Genomic DNA, 25,638 nt, shown 5'->3' with positions numbered 1-25,638 from the left:
AACATTACAGTAATATTATTCAAGGAAATATACCTCCATTAATCTTCTCTTTTAATTGATAATCATGACGTATACTTTTAATATCGATAATAATTACGTAACTAGACTTTTACAAAGCATTTTTTAACAACAATGGGTATCCTGTATCTTCGATTTTTTTCCTATTGAATTCTCCACTTTGTATTTAAAGTATTGTACTCGGTACAATACTCAATTGGTACTCGGTAACAATTTCATCGGTAGATTATTAGTTTTGTAAGTTACGAGTGATAACTTATAATGAAATATCTCATAAAGAAGTGATATCTATTCTTGAGATATCATTTGCAAAAACAGTCTTGGAACTTCAATGTATTTCCATTGTAAAATTGAATTTTTTGAGTAAATAGAATTGCCACGCGAGTAAACGTTGTTTATAACATACAAACAGAATTATTGGAGGGGGGTTCAATATCGAGAAACCAATATTGTTTTTCCTAATCAAAACTATTAAACCTCCTCCTGTATGATGAGGCATGCGTTATCTTCTGCGTCACTCTGATACAATTCAACAAAGGTAAAGCCGGACAAAATATCCGGAGTCTTCTATAATATCATACAAATCATTCACTCTATATTAATTTACATTTCTTTTGTACAAAGTTGTAATTTTTGTAAGTATTTTTGATTATTTTTAGTCTAATTGAGGTTAAAGAGTTTTATCCTTTTCAATTGAAAAACCCCTTAACTCAGATCGAGCAGAACATAGTTTGTTTCATTAATTTTGTAAATGATTTTATTCGATTTGGATTTTTTACTTCAGTTTAAGCCATAATTTTTTTTCTTGTTTTTAAAAAAACATGATTGCATTCTAGAAACGGTTATGTTTAGCCATTTAGACGTTTTATATATATTTCCAAATACTTCATTATTCTGTTTACTTCCTTATACGAAGTAAAGGAGGTATTGTGCTCGTGAAAAATTTCAGTTTCCAGATTTCAACAGAAATATCCATTCTGACCATCCCTGAATCCATTTTGAATAGTTTCGGCGTGATGTTTGTAAGTATGTATCTCGCATAACTCAATAACGATTAGCCGTAGGATGTTGAAATTTTGGATTTCGGGCTGTTGTAACATCTAGTTGTGCACCTTCCCTTTTGATTGCAATCGACTGGACCAAAAGTGTCCAAAAATCCAAAAAAGTTTGGATTCTGGAAGTTTTCTTAACTGCAGTAATAAGCCCTCATTGAGAGCTTTTGAACAATATGTCATAAATGGTACTTATTTTCACTGGTTCCAGAGTTATAACCAAATAAAATTTTAATTAATGAAATATTTGGATCTTAGGGAAAGGCACACCGGTTCGAATCAGACTTCATTTCCTTCTTTTTTTTTTTGTTTAACTTTTTTTTAGTTTAAATATATAGATTTATTAGTAATTATTAACCTTTCATTGTGAACAAATTTTTACGATGAATAATAATTCAATAATAACAATAACAAAAAAAAAGAAAAAAAATCAGAAGTTTTTAATGAGATTAATTTTATGTAATTTTCATTTTAAAAAAAGTGAAAATGTTACTGCGTACAAGAAACTCATGTTGTGTCCACATCAGATTCTTCTTGTGATAATATGCTTACTTACAATAATAATAATAATAATAGTAATAATAATAATACACTGTTTTTTATAATGAATCAGATGAGTTAGATAGATTTTAATCGTAAAAAAAAATTTCAAGCCTGACCAGGATTTGAATGCAGATCTTTACTGTTGAAGATACTACTCTGTCGTGAAAATATGAAGTTATCCAAAGTTAATTATTTGTTTTAACGCCTAGAAAAGTTTAGTTAGCAGTTCTAAAGATTATTCAATTTATTGATTATAATTATTGAATATGAAAAATTCGTTGGTTTGCGCTTCTCAGATGCTTCCATCTGAGAAGTGCAGACCAACGATTTCGACTGAAATATAAAATTCCTATTCTGTGGACAATATCTACATTTATATTTAATAATAAATATTCTGTCATTCATACTGTGAAATTTCTAGCTGTTTTTTTTTTCAATGACAAATTCTAATGGAAAGATCAAATTGGTTACGTTCGCAACAAAATCAAATCAAAATGTTTTGCTTTGAAGCGTCTTCATAAAATATTAATTTGCCATATTTAGTAAATATATTATGCCTACTCATGTTTCCATTTTAAATATACTATTATCTCTCGTACTCCCTCAAAAATTTGGAACAAGTTTTGAGATATACAAATAGGCTGCACAGAAAATTTGATTTCTATTAATATGAAACGTTTCCGAAAATTAAAAAAAAAAAAAGTTATTCTAATTAAATTTTTTATGCTGCTATTTTACTTAACAAAAGTATTTACCATTCAAAGAAAATAAAATAATTCACTTCTCTCAAATGGGGAAAACTTTTTGTGTAACTCAGCACAATACTTTAGCGTAAAAGAAAGGACCTTATTATTCCTTCATTGTAATATTTAAACAAATTTGCAACCTATTTAAAGGACTTCTCCGAAATTTATTAAATAATTTCTTTTACAGAAACTTTATTACTCTGTCGAATAATTTACCGCCTTGGTTCAATACTTCGGTTAGGTTTAATTATTCTAAATAGTTTATTATTCGCTAGTTCATTTAAATAAATAAATATTTTTATTTCGTTTCTAATATAAATTATTTTTACTATAATCTTTGAACTTGTAATTCATATGTATGACATTTTTATATCAATTAATTACACAATCGTAACAAACACAAATTGTCTCTTTGGAGGATGGAACTAGACTAAAATATTCTAGTGCGAAGCCAGCTTTTATAGTGTGGATGGAGCCGAGTGAGCCGCCAGAGCTGTGTGACTCGTACTGAGGTGAATGCAGCTGTCCGAAGGACTTTTTAAAAATGAAAAGTTCTTCTTTAAATAATATTTAAATTTCTTCATCTAAAAAGGAGTCCCAAAAAAAGGAACATTTATAAAGCGTATTTAGAAATTTAAATAACTCAAATAAATAACCTCTCTTTTTCTGTTTAGCTTCCGGAACCACCGTCAGGTATTACTTCAGAGGATGAATGAGGATATATGAATGTAATCTTGTACAGTCTCAGGTCGACCATTCCTGATATGTGTGGTTAATTAAAACTCAACCACCAAAGAACACCGGAATCCACGATCTAGTATTCAAATCCATATAAAAACCTTTACTAGGATTTAAACCTTAGAACTCACGACTTCGAAATCAGCTGATTTGGGAAGACGCGTTAACCACTAGACCAACTCGGTGGATTCCATCAAGTATGGCTAGAAGGATTTAACTATACTTTAACACGGCTCAGGTTAATTTCAGATTTTACTCGTTTTGTATGAGATCTGGAAAAAATATTCTTCAGAAGGGCCTTCCACGTCTTCTTTAGCACACATTGATTTTGCTGTATAAAAATTTTTAAATTGCGAAAATGTAAAATTTTTCGTGATGTACAGGCTGAAATAGAGGGAGGAAATAAATATATATACGTATACATAAGTAAATCATAAACACGAAAGTTTTGCATAATATTTTTTTGAAAATTTCTCATACATAATTTTTCTGACTATTACCTTTTGTTTCACTTTATAATAATGTTCAATTCTTAGTTTTTATAAAATTATATTTTATTAAGAACTAAAGGAAATTCAGGAAAAGTTAAAAAAATTAAAATAATTAATTACACAATTACTAAACAATAAAGAAATCACTTTTAAACATAATTTATTGAAATCAATAAATACAATATTCAGTCATTTCAATTTACATATTTATTTACATATTAAAAAAGTTTATAACGTAAATACAATAATTCTTTGTCCTTTTAAAATTTTATTTGAAATTTTTTTAAAAATATTAAAATCGATCAAAATATAAATTTATTTTATAAATTTTAATTAGTCTCCTTTAAAAGTTCATTACTTTTTAAAAATAGTTTTTCTTTTTACGTAACTGAAAAAAAAAGTATAATTCTACAAAATCATATTAATTTACATTAAACGTCATTATTATCCATATAATTTTTATGGTACAAATATAAAAACTACTTTTTTACAACACCCCCACCGTTTTTTTTTAGATTTGAATCATTATTTAATTACCATTAATTATTTAATAGATAAATTATTAATAATTATTTATTTTAAATTACAAGATAATTACGAGTATAATTTAATTTCTTTAGCTTCAACATATTTAGAGTAGTAATCTCACGAAAAAAATTAAATTCTTTTTGCTGACTACGACATTTTTGTTTGTTACTCATTTATGTAAATTATTCGTACATTTATGTATATAAATGCTTGTACAGTATCAAACAACGGTAAATATTAAAAAATTCTTAATGAAATTTTCCATTAATAGTGAAGTTTATATTCATGCTATCTTCTGAAATATTTAAACTCTTATTAGAATCAACATTTTTTTATCAAAACGCTTAGATAAAATAGTAGTTAAATTTATTCCCCTAATACAGGCAATCATTACTATTATATTAAATTAATATAATTTCTTCTATATTTATTTCATAAATTAATGTTTTTTAAGCAGCCAGTCTGAGGTTAATTCAATTCCTTTATTTTAATTTAAAATTCTTTAGCCAAAGAATATTAATTGTAATTAAAAATAAATTTACTGTTAGGATTTTGATTTGTCGAAATCTGGAACAAACAGAATACGTCATCTTAAATACCTTAGAGGTAGGCTGCTTACTTTGTAATGTTTGCACTACCATTATTTAATATTTTATTAGTTTAAAAATTACTTATCTTATGAAATAAAAAAAGATATATATATTTTTTCTATATAACGAAAAACTTTTATATTATTTTAATTTACCTAATTAAAAACATAATTTTCCCTCTCTTATCTGTTTGCATTTTCTTTTACTCTAGTTAAACAATTGGCGGTTTTATAATTATTTTATGATTTGATGTCGTTTCCGAAATGATAATAATTTTTATGACATAACTATTTTTATAGTTATGTCATAACTAAGTTATATATAGACAAAGTTGTAGTCCAATATATTTTTGTAAATTAACTTTATTAATTGTTAATCAGATATATTTGTCAGTTTGATTTTATTATAGGTTATTTGTAATTATTATCCACCAATAAACAGATACACCTTTCCTTCTGTTTACGTGTGTAGTGAAATGAAATTAACTATCATTAGTACTTCGCTAGTCTTTTACTCTGCTAATAATTACATCAGTTAACGATGCAATGTTACAACGTTCCATTGTACTCGATTGTACCAAATTTAAAAAAAAAACAATACGAATTCTTTACTGCTTCATTGTGATATATATATGGAAAAAATATCCCTTAGAATTGACAATAAAATAATTTTCGGGTGCGAAATATAAGTAGAGGCATGGGACACTCGTGTTTATACTTAGGCTTACATTTATAATTATGTTTAATCTATTTTAAAAGAATCGTTGTGGGTAAATTCATAAAATTTACTTATTATTTTATTGTTTTCCAGCAAAAAATCTAACAGCAAGTCATTTCATTCTTTGTAGAAGTCTCAGTTTTTTTTTTTTCATTTTTGTTATATTTACGCCCATCACTAAATGTTTCACACTTCTCATTCAAATAGGCATCTCATTCATCATAAAATAAAAGTATTTCAAGAAAAAGATCAGCATATATTAATAAAAACAGTCTGTCAGTGACTACGAATAACTCATTCATATTTTTTCACTTCGGTAATTACAAACCTGTATATGTAATAATTGAACTTTTGATTTATCTATTTGTTTTTAATTTCTTCCAAGTTTTTTTGTGATTATAATATTGGATACTGTGATGTAGTATGACTGTTAGGTAAGTAATTAAAAAGGTAGATTACAAAATTTGATTTAAATAATAAACGAGTTCAAAAATTAAACTTTTCTTGATGAACATTTATGAAATTTTAGATTTTTGTTTGAATATATTAGCGTAATATGTTTGCTGATGATTTTGAAAGTTAATAATTCTTTTCATCATAAGGTAAAGAACGAAGTATGGAATATTATTTTATTCTTCGATCAATTTTGGTTTAATCTTTGATATTTAATTTCATTACTGAAAATGTTATTAAAAAATACCGAAGAAAACCTAAAGAAAAGTAAAATTTTTTTGATTACTTTTAACCTAACAAGAACTTTCAATCTTGTAAAAACGTCAAAAACTTAGAAAACCTGTCCTTAACTATTCAGTAATCTTTCCATATTGTCCTCGGTAAACTTGAAAGTTTCTGGAAGAATGGTTTTTTTGTTTATACACCAACATTAACTAAGAAGAACGGTTATTAAAAATAATAGCTAAAAACGTTGATTGATTGTTTTGATTAACTGATTAAGAAAATGGGTTTATTAGCGATAAACAGTCATCATTTTATCATGGATGAAGTGATACTTGAAACTAAAAATGAGATTAAATATTATTTCTCAGTCCAGGCGATTTCATTAATGTCACTCTAGGCGAGTTCACTAATTACTCCATGAAAATAATTCTTCGAGATTTTGACTTTTAAGCAAGTCGGCAACTAATAACTGCAATATGGAAAAAATACTGTGCTAATACTTGTAAAATCAGATGAAAGAACTATTTTTGCGTTACAAAGCGTATTAATGCGGCGTACATCAAAGGACCTGTTTATAATGCTTTCTCTGCCGGTTTGGTAAAATATCAAACTGCCTTAAAGATCTCCGATTACTTTATTTGGATTTATAAGGTTCCTTTTACGAATGAAACATTAATTTTTTAAAGAATTTCTAATTATTAATATTTATCAGATAAGCCTAACCTTTATGCATACTTTTTCATCGTGTACCTAAGCATCGTTTACTAATAATTATTAGTTTAAATCAGCTAAATTATAATTACACTGAATTAAATAAAACTTTTACGTCCTTGAAGTTTTCGATTAACGTATTGAAAACTGTTTATTTTCAACACAGATTTCATTTTTTTTTTTTTTAATAATTAATTCACCATATAAGCTTAAAGCTTGTGCATAGAAATATGAAATGGAAATTATGTACAGTATGAAAATGCTATATCTGACCGGGATTCGAACCCGAGAACCCCGGATGAAAGGCCGAGACGCTACCACTCCGCCACAGAGATCTACATTTGCATATTAGCTTCAAAGATTGACTGTTATTATTAAATATTACTACTTTACGCATTAATACGAATTATAAGCTCTCTTTTTATAATCTGATTTTCTTAAATTTTTTCACTTTTGTCTAGTCTTTCAACAAATGCTGGAACAATTATGTTTTTTTTTAATCTTGGAATGTCCACCTACTATTATTTAATCTTTATAATATATCGATACATTGTGATTTGAATAAAATACTTATTTATGACTTGTTATAGTACTTTACTCTCAGCTGTACTTAATATTGAACTTATTTTAAAATAATGTTTTTTTCAATTATCACTTAGATCTGATCATAACAATTGTTATTTTTTTATCATTATACACATTTTCTTATTCATCCTATTAGAATGAATAAATTGGTTATTTTTATTGTTTAATAACCTGTTATTATTGAAATAAATTATTAAAGTGTAAAATAACCTAAACTGGGCAAGAAAAATCGTTTTTAGACGTTAAAAGAAGGCATGCTTTTTCAATTTTTTTTTAACGTTTTACATGGACTTAAGTTAAAAGATAGTAAAAAATCAGTTACTTTTATTTAATTCTTTCAGTCTTTTGAAGAAAAAGTTTAGTTATTAAATGAAAACATATCAGATTATAGAAAAGTAATCAGCAAAAATGTAAGAATAATCTGGTGTGTTACTTTAATATGAACCAAATTATTAACCTTTAAATTCATTGGCTAAGATATATATAATAAGTTTAAAGTATTTCTTTCCTCGAACAAAGATGGTAATAATTGCTGAGCAATGAGCAATGAGTTATTCTTTGTAAGGTTGTTGATATAGTGTATATGTTTAATAGCCAAACATTTTATTAAACTACAATATTATTTAACTTTGTTCTGGGAAATTGAACTACCTGTATGATATTTTTACTTCTGCATAAAAATATTTTTCTTAATCGTATTTATTCATATTCTTATAAAGTTTTCTTTTGTGCTGTAAAGCTACTAGTGATTATGTATCCCGAATTTTATTTCAACATTTCGACCGATATTGTCGAAAGATAAAAAGTATTACTTTTGACAAACCTTTTATCTACTTTTTTAGAAGACAACCCCTATTGAAGCGATCAGGGTTTTTTCTGGTATTAAACACTTAAATAGTAGAATTTGAAATATTTTTTTAGAGTACGGTAATCGTCTCTTCTCTTATTATAATTACGAATCGTTAGGCAATTAAAAAAGAAAATTCCCGATATATTTTTTTTTCATACAGACATGCTAACCGTTAAAATATTTAAAAATATTAAATAAATAAATAAACTGAAGAGTTGTGTAAAAATTTAAATAAAATATTTTTGAATATTGTTCTTTTTTTATTTTAATTTTGAAGGACATTTATTAAAAAAAAAATTATCAAAAGCACTAGTAAACACAACACCATATTTAATTTTATATTACAATTTTCTGTTTTTTACAACAATAAATTAATTAAAGACAATTAATTACAGTCATATAATAATAATAATAACCTTATTATTTGAAATTCAATGTACATTACTGTTACACACTAATTAAAATGTTTAAATTACTAAATATTATAATTATATTACATACCACAGTAGGATTGCAAATGTGTAAACGATGAAGTATTATCACAAAGGTGAATTTTTAATTTAATTAAGGAACACGTATAAATTATTTTAATATTAATTCGTTCATTTAAAAGAACATAATACAATAAATTATTATTACAGTTCTTTATTGTTTCTTTTTTTCAGGAATTCTTACAGAGTACATCTCAGGTACTTAAAAATATTGCTCATTTACATAAATATTTCGTAACTAATATATTTACAGAATGTCTTTTCAAATAACTAAATCACTTTTCACTTTCTCTATTTATAAGTCTCTTCATTGTCATAACTTATACCGATTCATTTAGCCAGTAATCTATTAGACTATTTCATCGTGTATGTATTAGTTTTATTCAATTTAAGTATTAATAATATTTTCACTTAAACCTTTAATTATTTCTTTTTAAACGGTTTGATAAAAACAGTAGTGTTTCATTTGTTAATTACAGATCCATGTAGTTCCCCAGACATTTTCTAACTAAATTAAAAATTGATTTATGCAATGAAATAACTATTAATAACTACAACAATAATAATAATAGAATCATAGAATAATACAAATTAATAATGACAAAAGTATTTTCTATTAATAAATAAATAAATTTGTATGATTCCAGATATTATTAATTCATCGTGTTTGTTTAATATATTACTAGTCTTCATTAATTTGTAGAAAAAAATTGTACAAATGAAATTAAAATAGTTTATTTTATAATTTATTGTCTTATATCTCTAGTATTACACGAGATATTAAAATTAAAAAAATAATAATTTAATTACGATTTCGTTTTTATGTGTTATATAAGTCATGAATTATTCTATATATATATATTTTAATATATGGTAGTTTTAACTAAATTTCTTTCATAGCGTTAAAGAAAATATTTTTTTAAAGAAAAAACTATCAATCATTAAAGAAAATTCTATTTTAAGTTGAAAATATAAAAAAACTGATTTCTTTGTTTGTCTTAAATTCTTTCTTTGCTTTATTTTTATTTTTTTGTGCTTCTGATAAATCAATACCAAACATTACAAGTTTTTTAATCTCATTCCGTCATTATCTTTTGATGTAGGGAATAAATTTAATATTTTTTAATGATTTAAGACGATAAAATTAATTTAATTTATAAATATAATATTATTTTAAATGAAATTATTTGTATTTTAAAATTCTAAAATGTTTTGAAATTATTGGCTCTTGAAGTTATTTAGATTAACTCCGCTGTTTCATATTCAAAGTAAACTGAAATTAATAGCTTTATTTTAAAGATATTCATGAATTTTGGTGTTTCCACTTCTCATAATAATTTAATTTAAAAAAATGTATATCATCAATTGGTCCAAACTAGCCTACCGGGCTGATGTAGTGGTTAACTCGTCGTCGCAAAGCAGTTGTTTAACAACTGATTTTTGAAGACGAAAGTTCAGAGGTTCAAATCCTTGTAAAATTTAGTTTCGTTTTACGGATTTCAGTACAAGACAGTGTATATCGGTGTTTCAGGAATGGTCGGTCTGAGTTTATACAAGACTACACCTCATTTACATGTGATATATATGTCATTCTCATCTCATCATCTCATTGGGTCACGGTGGGGGGGGGGGGTTGCTTATTGTTCACTAGTTGAACAGATTGCAACATACGCGTACACATTAGAAAAGAATTTGCTCTAAACCATAAATAAAATTATTGTTTAAAACCATCGCTTTGATTCATTATTTATTTATAGTTTTAAAAAAGGATCGTGCTTTCCAAATTACTCAAAGTAATTTTAGTTTTTCTCTTTAGGACGTGATCCGATTAAAGTTTTGCTGGGAGAAATGAAACGAAGTATTTTTAACAACATTGCCCGTAATATTGTTCTTAGAAAGGAAAGGCTGTATTCAAAACTTGATAACTTTTAAAAACTTTTCATCCTTAATCATGAGAAAAAAATATTTACAATGAAAGAAAGGATTGTAATTTGATTGTTGCACGTATTTATTTAAATTTTGATCTGACGTTTTTGAGATATCATTTAAATATTAGCTTCTAATATTAAACCTTTGGCTGTAAAATTTCGGTTAAAATTTAAATACCTTTGAAGAAAAATAAAAGTCTTAATAAAAAAAAAGTTAAGTTAAATAAAAGTTTTAAGAAAATAAGATTAAGTATTAACTTCGGTTAAGAAAATTTAATATTGTTTATTGAGGACTTGTTCTCGTGCAGTTTGATCGACAGAACATTTACTGATTCAAGAAAGAAATCCTGACGCAGTAACATTAGGGCGACACCTGGTATAGCCGTTGGCATTTTATTTATATTTGTATGCAGAGATTTTGATTTTAGTAGGAAAATTAGTTTTTTATTTAAAAGAAAAAAAAATTCTATATACTATTTATTATCTACAGAAAAAAAAAAAATGAAAATGAGTTTTTGTAAATTAAAATTAAAAATATTTTTAAATATCCCATAATATAAATTATCAAGGCTTTCTACCGGAAAGATTTTGGTACTTATGGATAAATTATAATCTCTGAACTGCTTTAATTTTTTTCCGTTTTTGTTCATTATTACGAACTACATCTTAGCTATTTATAATTAAAAATTTAATCAATTTATAACAAAAGTTTATTTTTTTATTTAATAAAATGATTTTTCTTAATCTAAGCTGTTATTTTATAGACAAGCAGCAATTTGTTCTTCTACGGAATAGATTATTGGGGAAAATATTTGATTTCCAACTGTTAGTGAACAAAATTATTCATTTGTCATTGGTAAATTAATATAAAAACGGACGATCCGTGTTAGAGCTAATGGAGTACTTTCAAAGGTCTTCAAAATTTAAAACGGAGTCCCACAGGGATCTGTCCTAAGTGTAATACTCTTCTTGGTGGCTATTATTGGGGTGGCTGATGTGTTCACTCTGCTAGTTAAGAAATGCATCTTCGCCGATGGTATCACTATCAACTGCAGAGGTAAGGAAATTGGAACTACTAGGGAAATAATGCAGAATTCCTTGAACTCTGTGCACAGATGAGCACAATGTACTGATTTCAAAGTGTCGGTAACCACATGTAAATTTATTGTTTTCTCTAGACAACGAGTCGGATTCAAAGACATGGTGAGATTGCATTTAGGTGACGACGAGATAAAGGGAACAAAAGAGATTAGGCTTCTTGGTGTAACTTTTGATGAGAAACTGACCTTTTTGAGCCACATTAAGTACACCAAGGCTGAATGTCTAAGGAGAATGAATGTTCTTAAACTCATTTCATCTTGCAACTGGAATGCGGATAAATCCATCATCCTGAACACGTACGGAGCATTGTTCAAGCTAGAATACGGGTTTGTTTTATATGACTGCAAAAGAGATAACTAAGGGCATACTTCCCTTGCATAGCACTTACATTTTCGCCGCATTTCAGTAGGGGCGTTCGCCACTTCGCCTACACCAAGCTTTCCGGTGGAAGCCGATGAACTCCCATTCCATTACAGGAGGAAATACCAGACTATCAAACATGACCAGGCACACTCGCACTTCACTACTTGAAGGAAGGACGTTCTTACCGCAGTCTTTCAGCCTCCGGCTGCTTCGCTACCTCCAAGAACTAGATCTCCCTGCCCCAAAGATCCTTGGAAAAGAAATAGGATGCGGTACCCCTTGGTTACGCGCCAATAGTATACTTACAATCTGGAAGTCGTAAACGGGATCCACATTTCCAGTCTGCTAGATACCAATTTAACAAAATAGCTAAATACAATGGGTACACTCTCATCTATACAGACGAACTCAATCTCGGCCGATAGATGTAGCTGTTCTATTGTACTCCCTGACACCGAGATATTATATAAGCTTAATACCTGTTCTTCTGCGTTCTTTTGCGAGGCTTATGCAATTTACTCCGCCTTAAAAGTTATCGAACCCATAGCGATGACAGCTTTCTAGTATTACCGACTCTAGGAGTGTACTTGAAAGCATGAGCTGCAAGCGTTCTGAATCCATCGTCCACATTATTCATGATATCCTTTCATGGATGAATAAGACTGTGGTATTGGTATGGGTCTCTGGTCATTGCGGCATCCTCGGGAACGAACGGGCTGATGAGGCTGCCAAGAGAGCGGCAATAAATGGCCTCCGAGTACAATTGACATGTGAGAGAGACTTCATGAGATCTGTTCGTGTAAAATTGCGAGCTTACTGGAATAAGTTCTGGGTGCTGAGTCCTCCCACGTATTATATAACATCTGAGAGAACGTTCTCGAGAAACCTCTTTCCCCAAGCAACAGAAGAGACGGAGGCATCTTAACTCGGCTAAGGATTGGATATACCAGGCTTACTCACGGCTCTCTACTTGGTTCTCCTCAGCAGATCTGTGAGGCGTGCAAGGACAAACGGTCCGTGTACCATCTGCTCTTTGATTGTCCGATCTTTGGAACCATCCGACAAAACTTAGACCTGGATTCAGATATGAAATCTCTACTAAACCGGAAAGAAGGTATAAAACGTCTGTTGCGGTTCCTCTCCTACAATGGAATGAAGAATATAATTTAATGGTTTTTGTCTGATTTACGTATTTTAGTTTGTGTTTGTTGTTACTTGTTTTTGTTTATTCTTTATTGTTTACTTTTATTATTTATGATCATATAGTGATCTTTTGATCGCTAATGACTGTAATTGTTGATGCGACTGTAAATAAAAGCATTTAAAAAAAGGTAATATTCATAAGACTATTCGTAGTTTTGATTGAGTAAAAAAATCAATCTTTCCTCAATAATTTATATTTCATTATTCGTTTTTCATTTATATCTAAACATTAACTAAACAAATAAAATAATATTAAAATAATTTTTTTATTTTGTATGAAATGAACTTGTAAAATCGTATTTAAAACATCATATATTATTCTAAACAATCCTTTCTTTCTTACTTCTTTAAGGACAGCAACATAAACTAATCAAGTTAGATTCGTGCCTTAGAAATATGATAATAATAGGAAATTTCGTAGGCCTACGTATATTATATGTGTACTCATTTAGGGTAAATATATATTCGTACTGGTACTTGTTGCATCTGCATTACGGAATTTATTTGCTGATACAAACAACGATAGGATTATTTTATAAAAAATATTACTACACGTTTAGCTTATCAGTAAACGGTGCGAACCGTACCAATATTTGTAACATGTTGGTGTATACAACACCAACGTAATTCATATGCAATAACGGATGCAACTTACAGGAGTTCTATTTAATAAATTTTCCTAATAGTTTTTTATAAATTGATGAACAAGTAAATACACAAAACGTCCAATAATGAGGTTCTTGTAGTGAATATTTTAACAGTGGCTAACAATAATATGAAGAAATCAATGGTTTAAAAAGTATTTAGAATTATTTTTAGAAGATACATTCATTAACTTTCTCTTAAGCATTTGATTCTTTAAATATAATTCTCAATTCATGTTTAAACCTTTTAAAAATTTGATGCTTTTTAAAAATGTTAATACTTCATTTAATACAATATATCTTTAGATAAAAAGCTCAGACCGTTTTTTAGAAATAAAAACTGTAGGTATTCATTTTTAACGGGTTTGGGGAGGCGTTTTTCTTTGAAGTATATTGTTTGATTGCTTTCGTAAGTTGAATGTGTAATTGCTGATTTTATGACATTTACGTCAGCTATTAATTGATTATATGATTGATTGATTGATGGTGGCAAGCTGTTTATGATAATACATAGGATCTTAATGAAAGGTCTTTCGCACCAACGTGTCTCAACTTACTTTGGCGCTTTTCTTTCAATTTTCACTTTCTCGAAATCATTTCATATTTTGCTAATGTGCATTGTCCTTTAGATCAAAAACATTATTATGTCTGTTATTAATTTTTTGAAATTTTGTAACTAGCTGTTTCGAAATCAGCGGTACCATACACTCGCCACTAATCGAAAAGAACGGCAGATCTTTCCTTAATGTTGTTTTTGATGGCATCTGATACTGTTACAGGAATTTATCGGTAATAATTTTCTAGAAAAACAGTTTTTTCTGTTTATAAAATTCTATCTAATATTTGTTGTTATGAAAGTAATACTTAATAAACATGATTTCGCCAACTTCCATTATAAAAAAAATTGTCATTATTTTTTTTTAGAAAGCTATTGCAGTTATGGATGTCTTATATAGTTATTCGAACCGGTTTTTATACGATTGATCAACCAATATCATGAAAACAACTGGGATTATTTGGACACAAATAACTTATGCAAGCGCAATCATACAATATTCTTTGAGGAAAATAGAGCAACCACTCGTTAATATTTAAGAACAAAAATTTAAAATTCATAAATATTAAGAAAAATAAAAAATTATACAAAAACAGTATAAATTTTTTAATTCGTAAAATTTATAAGGGTTGTTTTATTTAATTTTTTAGTATGTTTTAGGAACAATATTAAGATACATTAAACACACATTAATTTTCTTTTCTTTATTTTTATGTTTTTTTTTAATACTCGTTCTATGTAGAGAAAATGTGTCACGCCTCTTAAATCAGCTTCCGTGTTCGATTTAAACTAATTTAATTTATATCATTGCACTAATTTTAACAATATAATTAATTAATTTGTTTTATTATTTCTGATCTCTGACTAAGTAGTGATTTAAGGAAATAAAACTTTTTTATCTCCCGTATCTTTTCAATTTAGTTTATTTTTAACTTGTATTAAATAACTGATCGGATATTTTTGACGTAATCCCTTAGGAGGGACGGATTCGTAGAACTTATCGATAACATTAAGAATTTAGTTACAAGATTAATTACTCGTATTCATTTACTATATCGATCACTGAATCAAGAAGTTTTGTCCGTAACATATTTCACTGTTTATGTCTCAGAATTCTTGGCTATCGAGACACTTTACTTCCATCTTAACATCTTCGCCGATATTTCTATCTTCTTCATCTTCCGTCTTGATGGCCTGCTGTAGTCTCTTATCGTTCTCTTCCTTGAAATCTATTAAATCTTCGACGGTGTACCTGCCACCGCCAATTCTCTCGTCGCGTCAGATCGCCCCTCGGTCGCTTCCACCGCCTCCACCACCGGCAGTCGCATATTGACAAGCCGATAGACCCGATGAGGTAGCGGATCGACTGGAGGTGGTGACAGGGGAATACGAAAATCCGGATGAATGTTGTTTAGCCTTTAGTCTTAAGCTAGCGATGCTGGAGGTCATCACGTTACAAGGTTCTGTTGCGCTGCGATGATGGTACATCGAATACGGCGTCGTCGGTGGAGCGTAAGGACAGGCTGCGGGTGCGGTCGGGGCGGTGGTCGCTCCTGGTAACATAGTACCTGCTCCCGTCGTCATAGAGGCTGCTACCGAGGTAGCGGAGGCGTTGAAACAATTCACTGAACTTTGGTGATGATTTACCGTGCTCAAAGGGTTTACAGACCAAGGAAACGTTTTGCTACTTAAAGGGCTTGGAACTTTAGACGCCCAGTTATTGTACGATGAATAGGCCGAACTGTATAAGGAATCGGTATCCGTGAAAGGTTGCATTAATCCGTTGAATTGAGTGCTGAATCCGTTTTTAAAATCAGCTGCGGCTGCCGCTGCTGCATTCATGGCATTTCTTTCACGTTTTCTCCATTTGGCTCTTCTATTCTTGAACCAGACCTAAGAAAAGACGTAAAATTACAATAAAACATTGCACTAACAAAATGATATTACATTAAAAAATAATAAATTGCAAACAATTAATAAAAAATAGACAATATTAAATAATATTCCAAATTTTTGCAAGTAATCCGTTTTATCATTTATATATTTGTTTTTAATAATAACTGAAAGAGAAAGGGAAAAGAGGTATGAAATTTTTTAGATAGTAAAGGAAGGAAAAATCTAGTTGACTCGTGCACTGAGACAAAGTAAATCTAAAAAAATTTCTTTTGGCTTCCCGGATGGCGGAGGTATATTTCATCGGGGCAAAATAGGGGTAGGCGAACTCGGATTGTACGAGCTTGTATCAAACATTTCTTTCTATGTTTTACGGACACTACGTTTTCTCATTAGACTACAAGCTATTGCTAAATTTATTAAGATTTCCTTATGATTTTTCCTGAACTGCTTGACTGCTTATTTGAGGATTAGTGGGAGATTCTAGGTTTGTCTCTTTGTATTGATAAAAAAAGACAATGTTTTCAGAATTTTTTATTTAAAAACAGGTATAAATGTAGTAACAACTTAATGTTGAGATGACTTTTCACGTTCGCGTTGAATTACATTTATATATATATATATATATATATATATATATATATATATATATATATGTAAATATAAACTTTTCAACTGACGGTGATTTTTGGGATAGTCTTAAGAAATAATTTTTTGCAGATTCCAACCTCCAATGGGATAATTTTCACTTCCTTGTACGAAGTAAAGAAAGTATTTTGGTCGCGAAAGTTTGGTTTTCAGATTTCCCCGGAAATATCCATTTTGACAAACCCTGAATCCATTTTAACTAGTTTCGGCGTGACGTCTATACGTCTATACTCAAAAATGATTAACCGTAGGATGTTGAAATTTCTGATTTAGGACTGTTGTAACATCTAGTTGTGCACCTTCCCTTTTGATTGCAATCGACTGAACCAAAAGTATCCAAAAAAACCCAAAATCCAAAACAATCTGGATTTTGGACTTTTTCTTAACTGCAATGATAAACCTTCACTGAGAGCTTTTCAACGATTTATCATAAGTGGTAATTATTTTCATTGGTTCCAGAGTTATAGCCAAATGAAATTTTAATTAATGAAATACTTGGAACTTACAAAGGGAAGGCACATCATCATCATCAAGGAGAATCAAACTTCATCTTTTTTTTCACTTTTTTTTGTAATTTAAATATAAATACTTATTAATAATTATTAACCTCTGATTGAAAAAAAATAATTTTTATGATAAATAATAATTCATAACAACAATAAAAAAAATATATGAAAAAAAATCAGAAATTATTAATGAAATAAAATTTTATGTACTTTTCATTAAAAAAAAAAAAAAAATGTGTAAATGCAATAAGATAGGCGTACAAGGAAGTCAAGTGGTGCTCACATCAGATTTTTTTTAAAATGAAATTAGGGTTTGAAATTATCAATTTCTTTTTAGCCTAACAATCAAAGATGGATGCAAAATTATGTAATTATTATTAACTAGTTAATAGTAGTAAGTACTAGTCCATGTTATAACTACTAGTAAACTAGTACTAATAACTTATTAACTATATACTTATGTAATAAGGACTAGTCCTTATTACATATTACTACTATCAATGATGCCACTACAACGCTATTAACCAACAGTATTAAACACCGAATTCCCGAAACTTAAACTAAAAAGTTGATTTTAGTGTTTTATTTTTATTTCTTTATTTTTTTATAAGATTACATGCATCGAATGCTATGGTCATTTAACTCTAATGGAAATTTGTAGCATATGAAAATGCCATTCCTGACCGGGATTCGTACCCGGGACCTCAGAATAAAAGGCCGAGACGCTACTACTCCGCCGCGGGGATCGGCTAGTTTTTTATTAATCTAAAAATTGTTATGATAGTTTTGTAAAGTATTAATGCAGGACTTTTCCGTAATGGGGTTTTCTCGGTGTGATTGTAAATGTTTTACCATTATTAATTCCGTAGTTTGAGTAATATCAGATGTGTGAATTAATGTTTTGAAATCCAGGAGTATTTTATCCCTAAATAAAATCAAAAGAAAAAAAAAATCGCATAGTACTTTTATTCATGAAATCAATTGTTTCGATGCGACAACTTAACATAGTAGACAAACAATATTATCTAATACGGAGCGAAAGTTCCTGAACTGTAGAGCTGACGTTGATTCAAGTCTTTTTTATATGTCTGTAAGCGCCGTATATTTTCCAGACTAGTCTTTAAACCTGTTCGATGTTCAGTCGGAATGGAGTAAGTGTGCGTGAATGGTACCATGATGGAGCGAGTGGTAGCAAAGAAGAGTCGGTAGATTGATTGGTGGTGCACAGTAGTAGGACACTTCTGCGCACCATTACCTGCGCAACTCTCTCGTTCTCTCTAACTCTCTCACAAGTGCTTTGTTTTCTCCTCTTTATCATCCCAGTTCTATTCTCCTATCCGTTTGATCACCCCCACTTATCATCGTTCAAATCTTCTGAAATACTGTACTACTAACAAAGAAATCACTTTTTGCAATTTAAAGATTTCTTTTTTTTAAAGTCGTTTAAACCGATTACTTCAAATTAAACACAATAAATTATATCTTAATTTAAAAATAACAGAGGCTTCACTAATAAACTAGGGTTTTCCATCCATTATTTATATAAAATTCTAGTGGTATCTGTGAGTCTGTTACTTTTTTACGCAAAAATTACTCGATCGATTGAGCTGAAATTTAGCAAGATCTTAGTTTTTGTGTGTAGAAAGAACATAGAACTATTGTTACGAAATGTTTTACCGTTTCTAGATGGTGGCCATTTTATTGGCTTGCGGTAACAACCGGATTATATTCCTTGTCATTGTTCAATTTTGCTATGACCAAACCGTTGGTCAAATCAAATTCAGAGACCGATTGCAGTATTTAAAATTAATTTTTTATAAAAAAGACTATTTGATATATTCAATACCTCTTTCGTTTATCGAGAAAGTAGCTTTAATTATTATTTATCAAAAGTATTATCACATGCAAGTTCTGACCAGCTAGTTAATTATAAGGAAATTTTGTTCTTCGATTCTGTCCATGTTTAAGAATTATAGTTTCTGATTAAATATTGTGGTTTTGTTGCTTTATCGGAAAATTTAATTTTATTCTTTGTCAGTTACTAAAAAAACAAATAGAATTTTGCTAATTCTCGGCAAAAACCAAAGTATAAAGCTTATTGTAATTTTCAAACCGGAATACGATAAGGGTTTTTGGATACATCCAATCGTTAACAACGTTTTCATTAATTATTTTTCATTCCGTATTCACATTCACGTAGGATTAGTTAACGTTTTAATTTTTAAGTGAAAATAATATGTTGATCTGCATGATGATGCGTGATAATACTTTTTTTAAATATTAACAACTTGTTTATACAGAAATTGTACTTCCTTTGTATTATTTTCCACTAAAAGGGAGTAAGTTAGTTCCTAGTAGAAGTAACTTCCAGGTAATTTTGAAAGCTATTTATTTGTTTTAATTTGATAATAAATGTTTTATGTTTCCTACAACCATTTACTGTATTATTATATAGTTCTTTAAGAGGTAATAATTTTTTAACCAAAATTATAGTTTTAACAGGTAAAATATACAGGATTAAAAATAATTTATCATTAAATTATATACAAAATTTATCTACTAAATGATTATCTGATTTTCCATTTTTCCAATTCCTTAAACGTGAGGATGTACTCTATTGAATCCCGTCACTTATGATAATATACATTCTCATCACAGAGTATTATTTCAGTTAGAATATATTATTATTCCATTTTTAGTTGGTTTTATCCAAAGTTTTGTCAACATGTTAATGGTGGTTTTAGATATACTTCGACATTATACCTGCCCTTGAATTTGAAACTGAGTACAACAGCAAATAGTTGTTGTACTATGCTGCTGGTGAATTATTAACCTATAAATTATTAAAATTACATAAAAGATTCTTGTTGTGTAAGCTTTTTATTTTTTTAAATTAACAAAATACGATTTTTCTTTTTCGTTTATTTAACTTTTGTTAGTAATTTCTTTTTTTTTTGAATGAACCTTAAATTTTATGTAATCATTATATTTTTTTCTTACTATTAATATTTATTTTTTGACCATTATGCTATTAAAATAATGTTTCCACTTATTTACAAAAATGTGAAAATTGTGCTAATTATACTAATTTGTTGCAAAAGGAATTAAAATATTGTGTTAACAATAATATGAAAAATAAGATAAAATGACTCATAATCAACAACCCTTAAAATAAAATGATAATTTTTTTCATCAGTACTCTTAATTGTTATCTAAAATACGTAGGATATGTTTTGAACTAAAAGCAATATATGTCTTAAGTTCAATATTTTATTTAGAATAAAAATTATATTTATTTAGGCTAATATTACTAGTCATAGTGGATGTACATACTGCGATTGACCGGGTTAAATTTTAATACTTTTACATAGTGATAGATATGATGAAACTGATAAGAATATTTTTACGGATTTACTTGTATAAAAAATAATCTTTTATTAAATATGTTTCACTTCATTTATATGTCATACATATCATCCTCAACTCATTAAGCCGGTGGAGCGGGGTGGCTTATTTTTTACTAGTTGAACAAATCACGATATACTCATTAGGGAAAAATTGTGTTTGTAGAAAAATACTAAAATTAACTAACTAAAAACTAATAAAGTTTTCGGGTAAAAATATGACGAAAATTAAAAGTATCCTATTTATTACATTTCAATTCTTCTAATAATTTTGGTAATCTATCTTTAAGGTAATCCAGAATATAAAACTCTTGAAGACTAACACGGTAACAGTGATGTAAGTTTTCAAGTTATTTCTTTCCCGGGTATGCAGCTACACAATATTATTTATAAGGAAAAGTATACTAATCGGGTCGCATTTTCAAGAGATATTGAAAAGAGATTTTCAAGAGATATTGAAGTTTTACAAATCTTGATATTAGTGACTTTATCCAAAAAAAAAAAAATTAGCATTACAAATTTCGAAAGAATGTATATATTACCGTGAAAGACCGATATCTGGAAAATTTCGATATTCTCCGGTGAATGTCGACACATACCAAATAAATCTGTGAATGACCGGAATATTTGCTTATTCAGACTTTCACCGGTATATGTCGACAAATACAGATAAGTTCTGGTGGAGGTCGAAACGTTATCTAGAAATTAAAAAAAAAAAAAAAAAATCACCCAGTGCCAATCTCTAAGGTAAGTAGATAACAAGAAACCCTGGTAAAAAAAAGGAAGTTTAAATTTAAGCCAAACATAACCTACGCTCGCTTCACTAATATTGTCTAATTAAGTTAAATATACACCATTGGGAGCGATTATTCAAATTCACCGGAATCATAAAAAATTTAATCAAATTTTCAAAATTTTATAATTTTAAAATGTCATTCAGGATATACAGAATAAGTTGTTAACTGCACGGATGAACTATAACGATACAAATGAATAGACACATGGTTTACCCTTGTTCAATATTTTTATAAAAATATTTTTATCCAACTTTCACCATCAGTGCATGCTGAATTCGGTGAATTTGATTAATCGCCTCCAATGTTTGAAAATAACATGAATAATTAGTATATTTAATGTTAATTAGACGAGGTTAGCGAGGGAAGCGAGAATAGATTATTTTTGGCTTAAATTTAAACTTTATTTTTTTTACGAAGGTTTTTCGTAATCTATTTATCTTAGAGATTAGTATTGGGTTTTTTTTTAGATTTCTAGTTATCGTTTCGACACCCACCAGAGCTTATCTGTGTTTTTTGACATAAGAGTATACCGGCAAAGGTCCGAATAAGAAATTATTTCGATATTTCACTAACGTATTTGGTTTGTGTCGACATTGATCGGAGAATATTGACATTCTCTAATTTCGGTCTTTAACGGTGACATACGCGTACGTATATACATTCTATTTGATACATCCAGTATTATATTATATATCCATATTACATGAACTGATATGATACAATGATTTCTGTTTATGAAACTCTAATGCTGTTTAATTTTTGTCACAGTTGATCAAAATTCAAGGGGAAATGAACCTTATGGGTCACGTGTATCAAAATATTCTGAAAGTATAGTTAAATTTATTCACACAATTTATTGCATCCAAACTTCATAAAGGGATAAGGGGAAAATAATCATCTTTTCTTATTTGTCGTTGCTGGACTCAAGGTCACAATCTTGTATTAATTATATAATTCCATTAATTTAATATGTAAATTTGGTGATATATTTGGAATCGATTATCTTATTTTAATGAAATTTTGTTTGATATTTCTGAATTTGCTCATTGCTGTCATTTAATTTTGGTTAAAATTGGTTTTGTGCTTGGGGAGGAGTTGTGATACGGCGATCATGGGTCTTGTATCTCATAATTTTATTCAAAAAATGATTTTTTTTTTACATAATTCTTTACTTGGATGGTTTTATACTTTAATGATGACTCAATTTTCCTTCTAGTAGTATATCGAGGACAATCCTTGGCTAGCTAGCACTGCAATTTTCTTTGAAATTACTATAGAAAGTCTTAAGATATTTCTGGGCACATACTTAGATAACTTGCATTAGTGTGAACTGAAATATACAAGTGCTTAACACAAAAACAATCATGAAATCAGACTTTGAAGTTCTCTGTTTATTCTATCGTTATGTGCCTATTTGGTAATTAAAAAATTGTGATTTGTCGGTTCAGAAGGGAAATGGGATAATGAGTCTTAGAAGATTTTTTTTGTAGGTTTCGAATACAATAACCGTTGAGGTTTTCCAGAATTAAAGTGTGCTTTGTTGAAAAAGTAGAAATTCACAGATTTCAAATTTAACAGTTCACGAACAACTCTGTTTATATTATAGCCAGATTGGTTCTTTTAGAGTTAGGAAAATTAAAAAAATATTTTTTAAGATCTGTTGATTTTTGTTTGGATATTTATTACACTTTGTATTCTTAACAACAAATCGTGCAGTAAAAAACTCATTTTTAAAACTTTTGATATCATCTTTCATTTCTCACCCGTTTAGTTATGTGAATCTTGTGAATGATTGCTATTCTACTAGGGTGTGACGTGGTGTGTGCGGTGAACGTAATAGTCAGTAGCTGGTTGATAGGGGAATGGGCAACGATGCGTTTAATTGCCGGAGATGAAGACAGACGACCTTCCCTTCTAATGTACATCTTCCCCTAGTACAACAACATTCACACACGCGCAAGCGTCACTATCTGTATTTTCACGCTGAATTTCTTTTTAAGTAGACTATACACACAGTCATTAAGTTCTCTACTTCATAAATATAAACTTGACATTTAATGTTTATTTTATTTAACTTCATTTGTTTATCGGATTACTCGTGTTTCTTTTATTAACGCTTTTTAAACAAACAAATTTTACGATACGCAAAGTATAAATCAGTATTCAATTCCTTTCATAAAACCTTTTAAACAAATTGGATTTTTAAAATTGATAACTAAACTTCTGAAAATAGATTAAAAAACTAGTCTTTATAACACATTAGATACCTACTAATCTCTTTTTATTTGCTTTATATCAGTTAATATTATTTATGAGGCTGTGTATTAATACGATCGTATTATGAGCGGTGGTTCAGCAGTAATTCTGTCACTATCCAATCTCGTAAGTTACATTTTGCTTTGCTAAAAATTCTGTTAAGAATAGAAAAGTTCCAAAGGTAGCTAAAATATTTATTTTTTTTTTAGAACTGCTCGTTATATATTTAAAATTAACTTGTTTGAGTAGCTATTATTAAATGTAATATTATAAATAATTGGTCTAACTTGTATGTAGACAATTAAATAATTTTCATTGTAACAGTAATTATGTTATATATTCCTAGAATTGTTATATTCAGTAACATAAGGGTTACTTTCCAGTTAGTTTTAATTTCGCTAATAATTATTGAAAAAAATATTTGTAAAATTGATTTTGGTTCTTAAGAAACGCTGTATCTTAATAAAACAAGATTAAAAAATACATGTTTTCTAAATGCGTGTTGCATATGACCTAGTTATAAATTATGTCCCGAGTGGTGGAGGTCCCGGGTTCGAATCCCGGTCAGGCATGGCATTTTCACACACGCTAAAAATCATTCATCTCATCCACTGAAGCAATGTGTAATGGTGGTTCCGGAAGTTAAACAAAAAAAAAATGTATTAAGTAATAAGTAATTTGACTTATTATAATGCCTTATTTTATACTATAATTCATAATTACGAACATTACACTACTATATCTGCCTCATGTTGAGAATTTTGAAGACTCAAAACTACGAATTATTTCATTTTATCGGTATGATATGAGCTGGGTAAGGATAAAAATTATTATTGTTCATTTTGTAGGAGTTTTTGCACATCATTAAATTTTATTCCAGGGTTTTTAAATTTGTTTAGTGGTAGTATTCGTGGTAATTAATTTAACCATTATCAACGATTAAATTCAAATTTTTTTGTGCCAGGGTTTCTCCTTGTTAAAAAAATCTGATGTTCACAGCATGACTTCCATGTACGCCTATTAAATTTCATTTACACATTTTTTTTTTTTAATGAAAAATACATAAAGTTTTATTTCATTAAAAACTTATCATATTTTTTTCTTTTTTTTTGTTATTATTGAATTATTATTCATCGTAAAATTTTACTTTTTAATACTTATTAATAAAGTAATATATTTAAATTAAAAAAAAAGTTAAAAAAAGGAGAAGTCTGATTCGAATCGATGTGCCTTCACCTAAGATCCAAATATTTCATTAAGTAGAATTTTATTTGGCTGTAACTCTGGAACCAATGAAAATAATTAACATTTATGATATATCATTGAAAAGCTTTCAATGAAAGCTTATTATTGCAATTAAGAAAAAGCTGGGGATTTTGGGCTTTTTTGGGCACTTTTGGTTCATTCAATTGCAATCAAAAGAGGAGGTGCACAACTAGATGTTACAACAGTCTTAAATCCAAAATTTCAACATCCTACGGTTAATCGTTTTTGAGTTATGCATGACGTCTGTACATACATACATATGTATGTACAGACGTCATGCCGAAACTAGTCAAAATGTATGCAGGGATGGTCAAAATGGATATTTCCGTTGAGAT

General features: G+C 28.6%; 1 protein-coding gene across 1 annotated transcript in view; it reads right to left on the bottom strand.

Annotated features, from left to right (window-relative positions):
- Positions 1-15,811: 15,811 nt before the first annotated feature.
- The window catches only part of Ptx1 (pituitary homeobox homolog Ptx1), a 173,815-nt gene continuing 163,988 nt past the window's right edge, over positions 15,812-25,638 (bottom strand). Inside the window, exon 4 of the mRNA XM_075359257.1 lies at positions 15,812-16,426. Within this exon, the coding sequence (XP_075215372.1) occupies positions 15,812-16,426 (615 nt within the window). The remainder of the gene's footprint in view (positions 16,427-25,638) is intronic.

Source organism: Lycorma delicatula, chromosome 3 (assembly GCF_047948215.1).
Source record: "Lycorma delicatula isolate Av1 chromosome 3, ASM4794821v1, whole genome shotgun sequence".
Taxonomy (NCBI): domain Eukaryota; kingdom Metazoa; phylum Arthropoda; class Insecta; order Hemiptera; family Fulgoridae; genus Lycorma; species Lycorma delicatula.
Note: the sequence above shows the minus strand (reverse complement) of the source record. Positions and strands in the feature narration are given on the sequence as shown.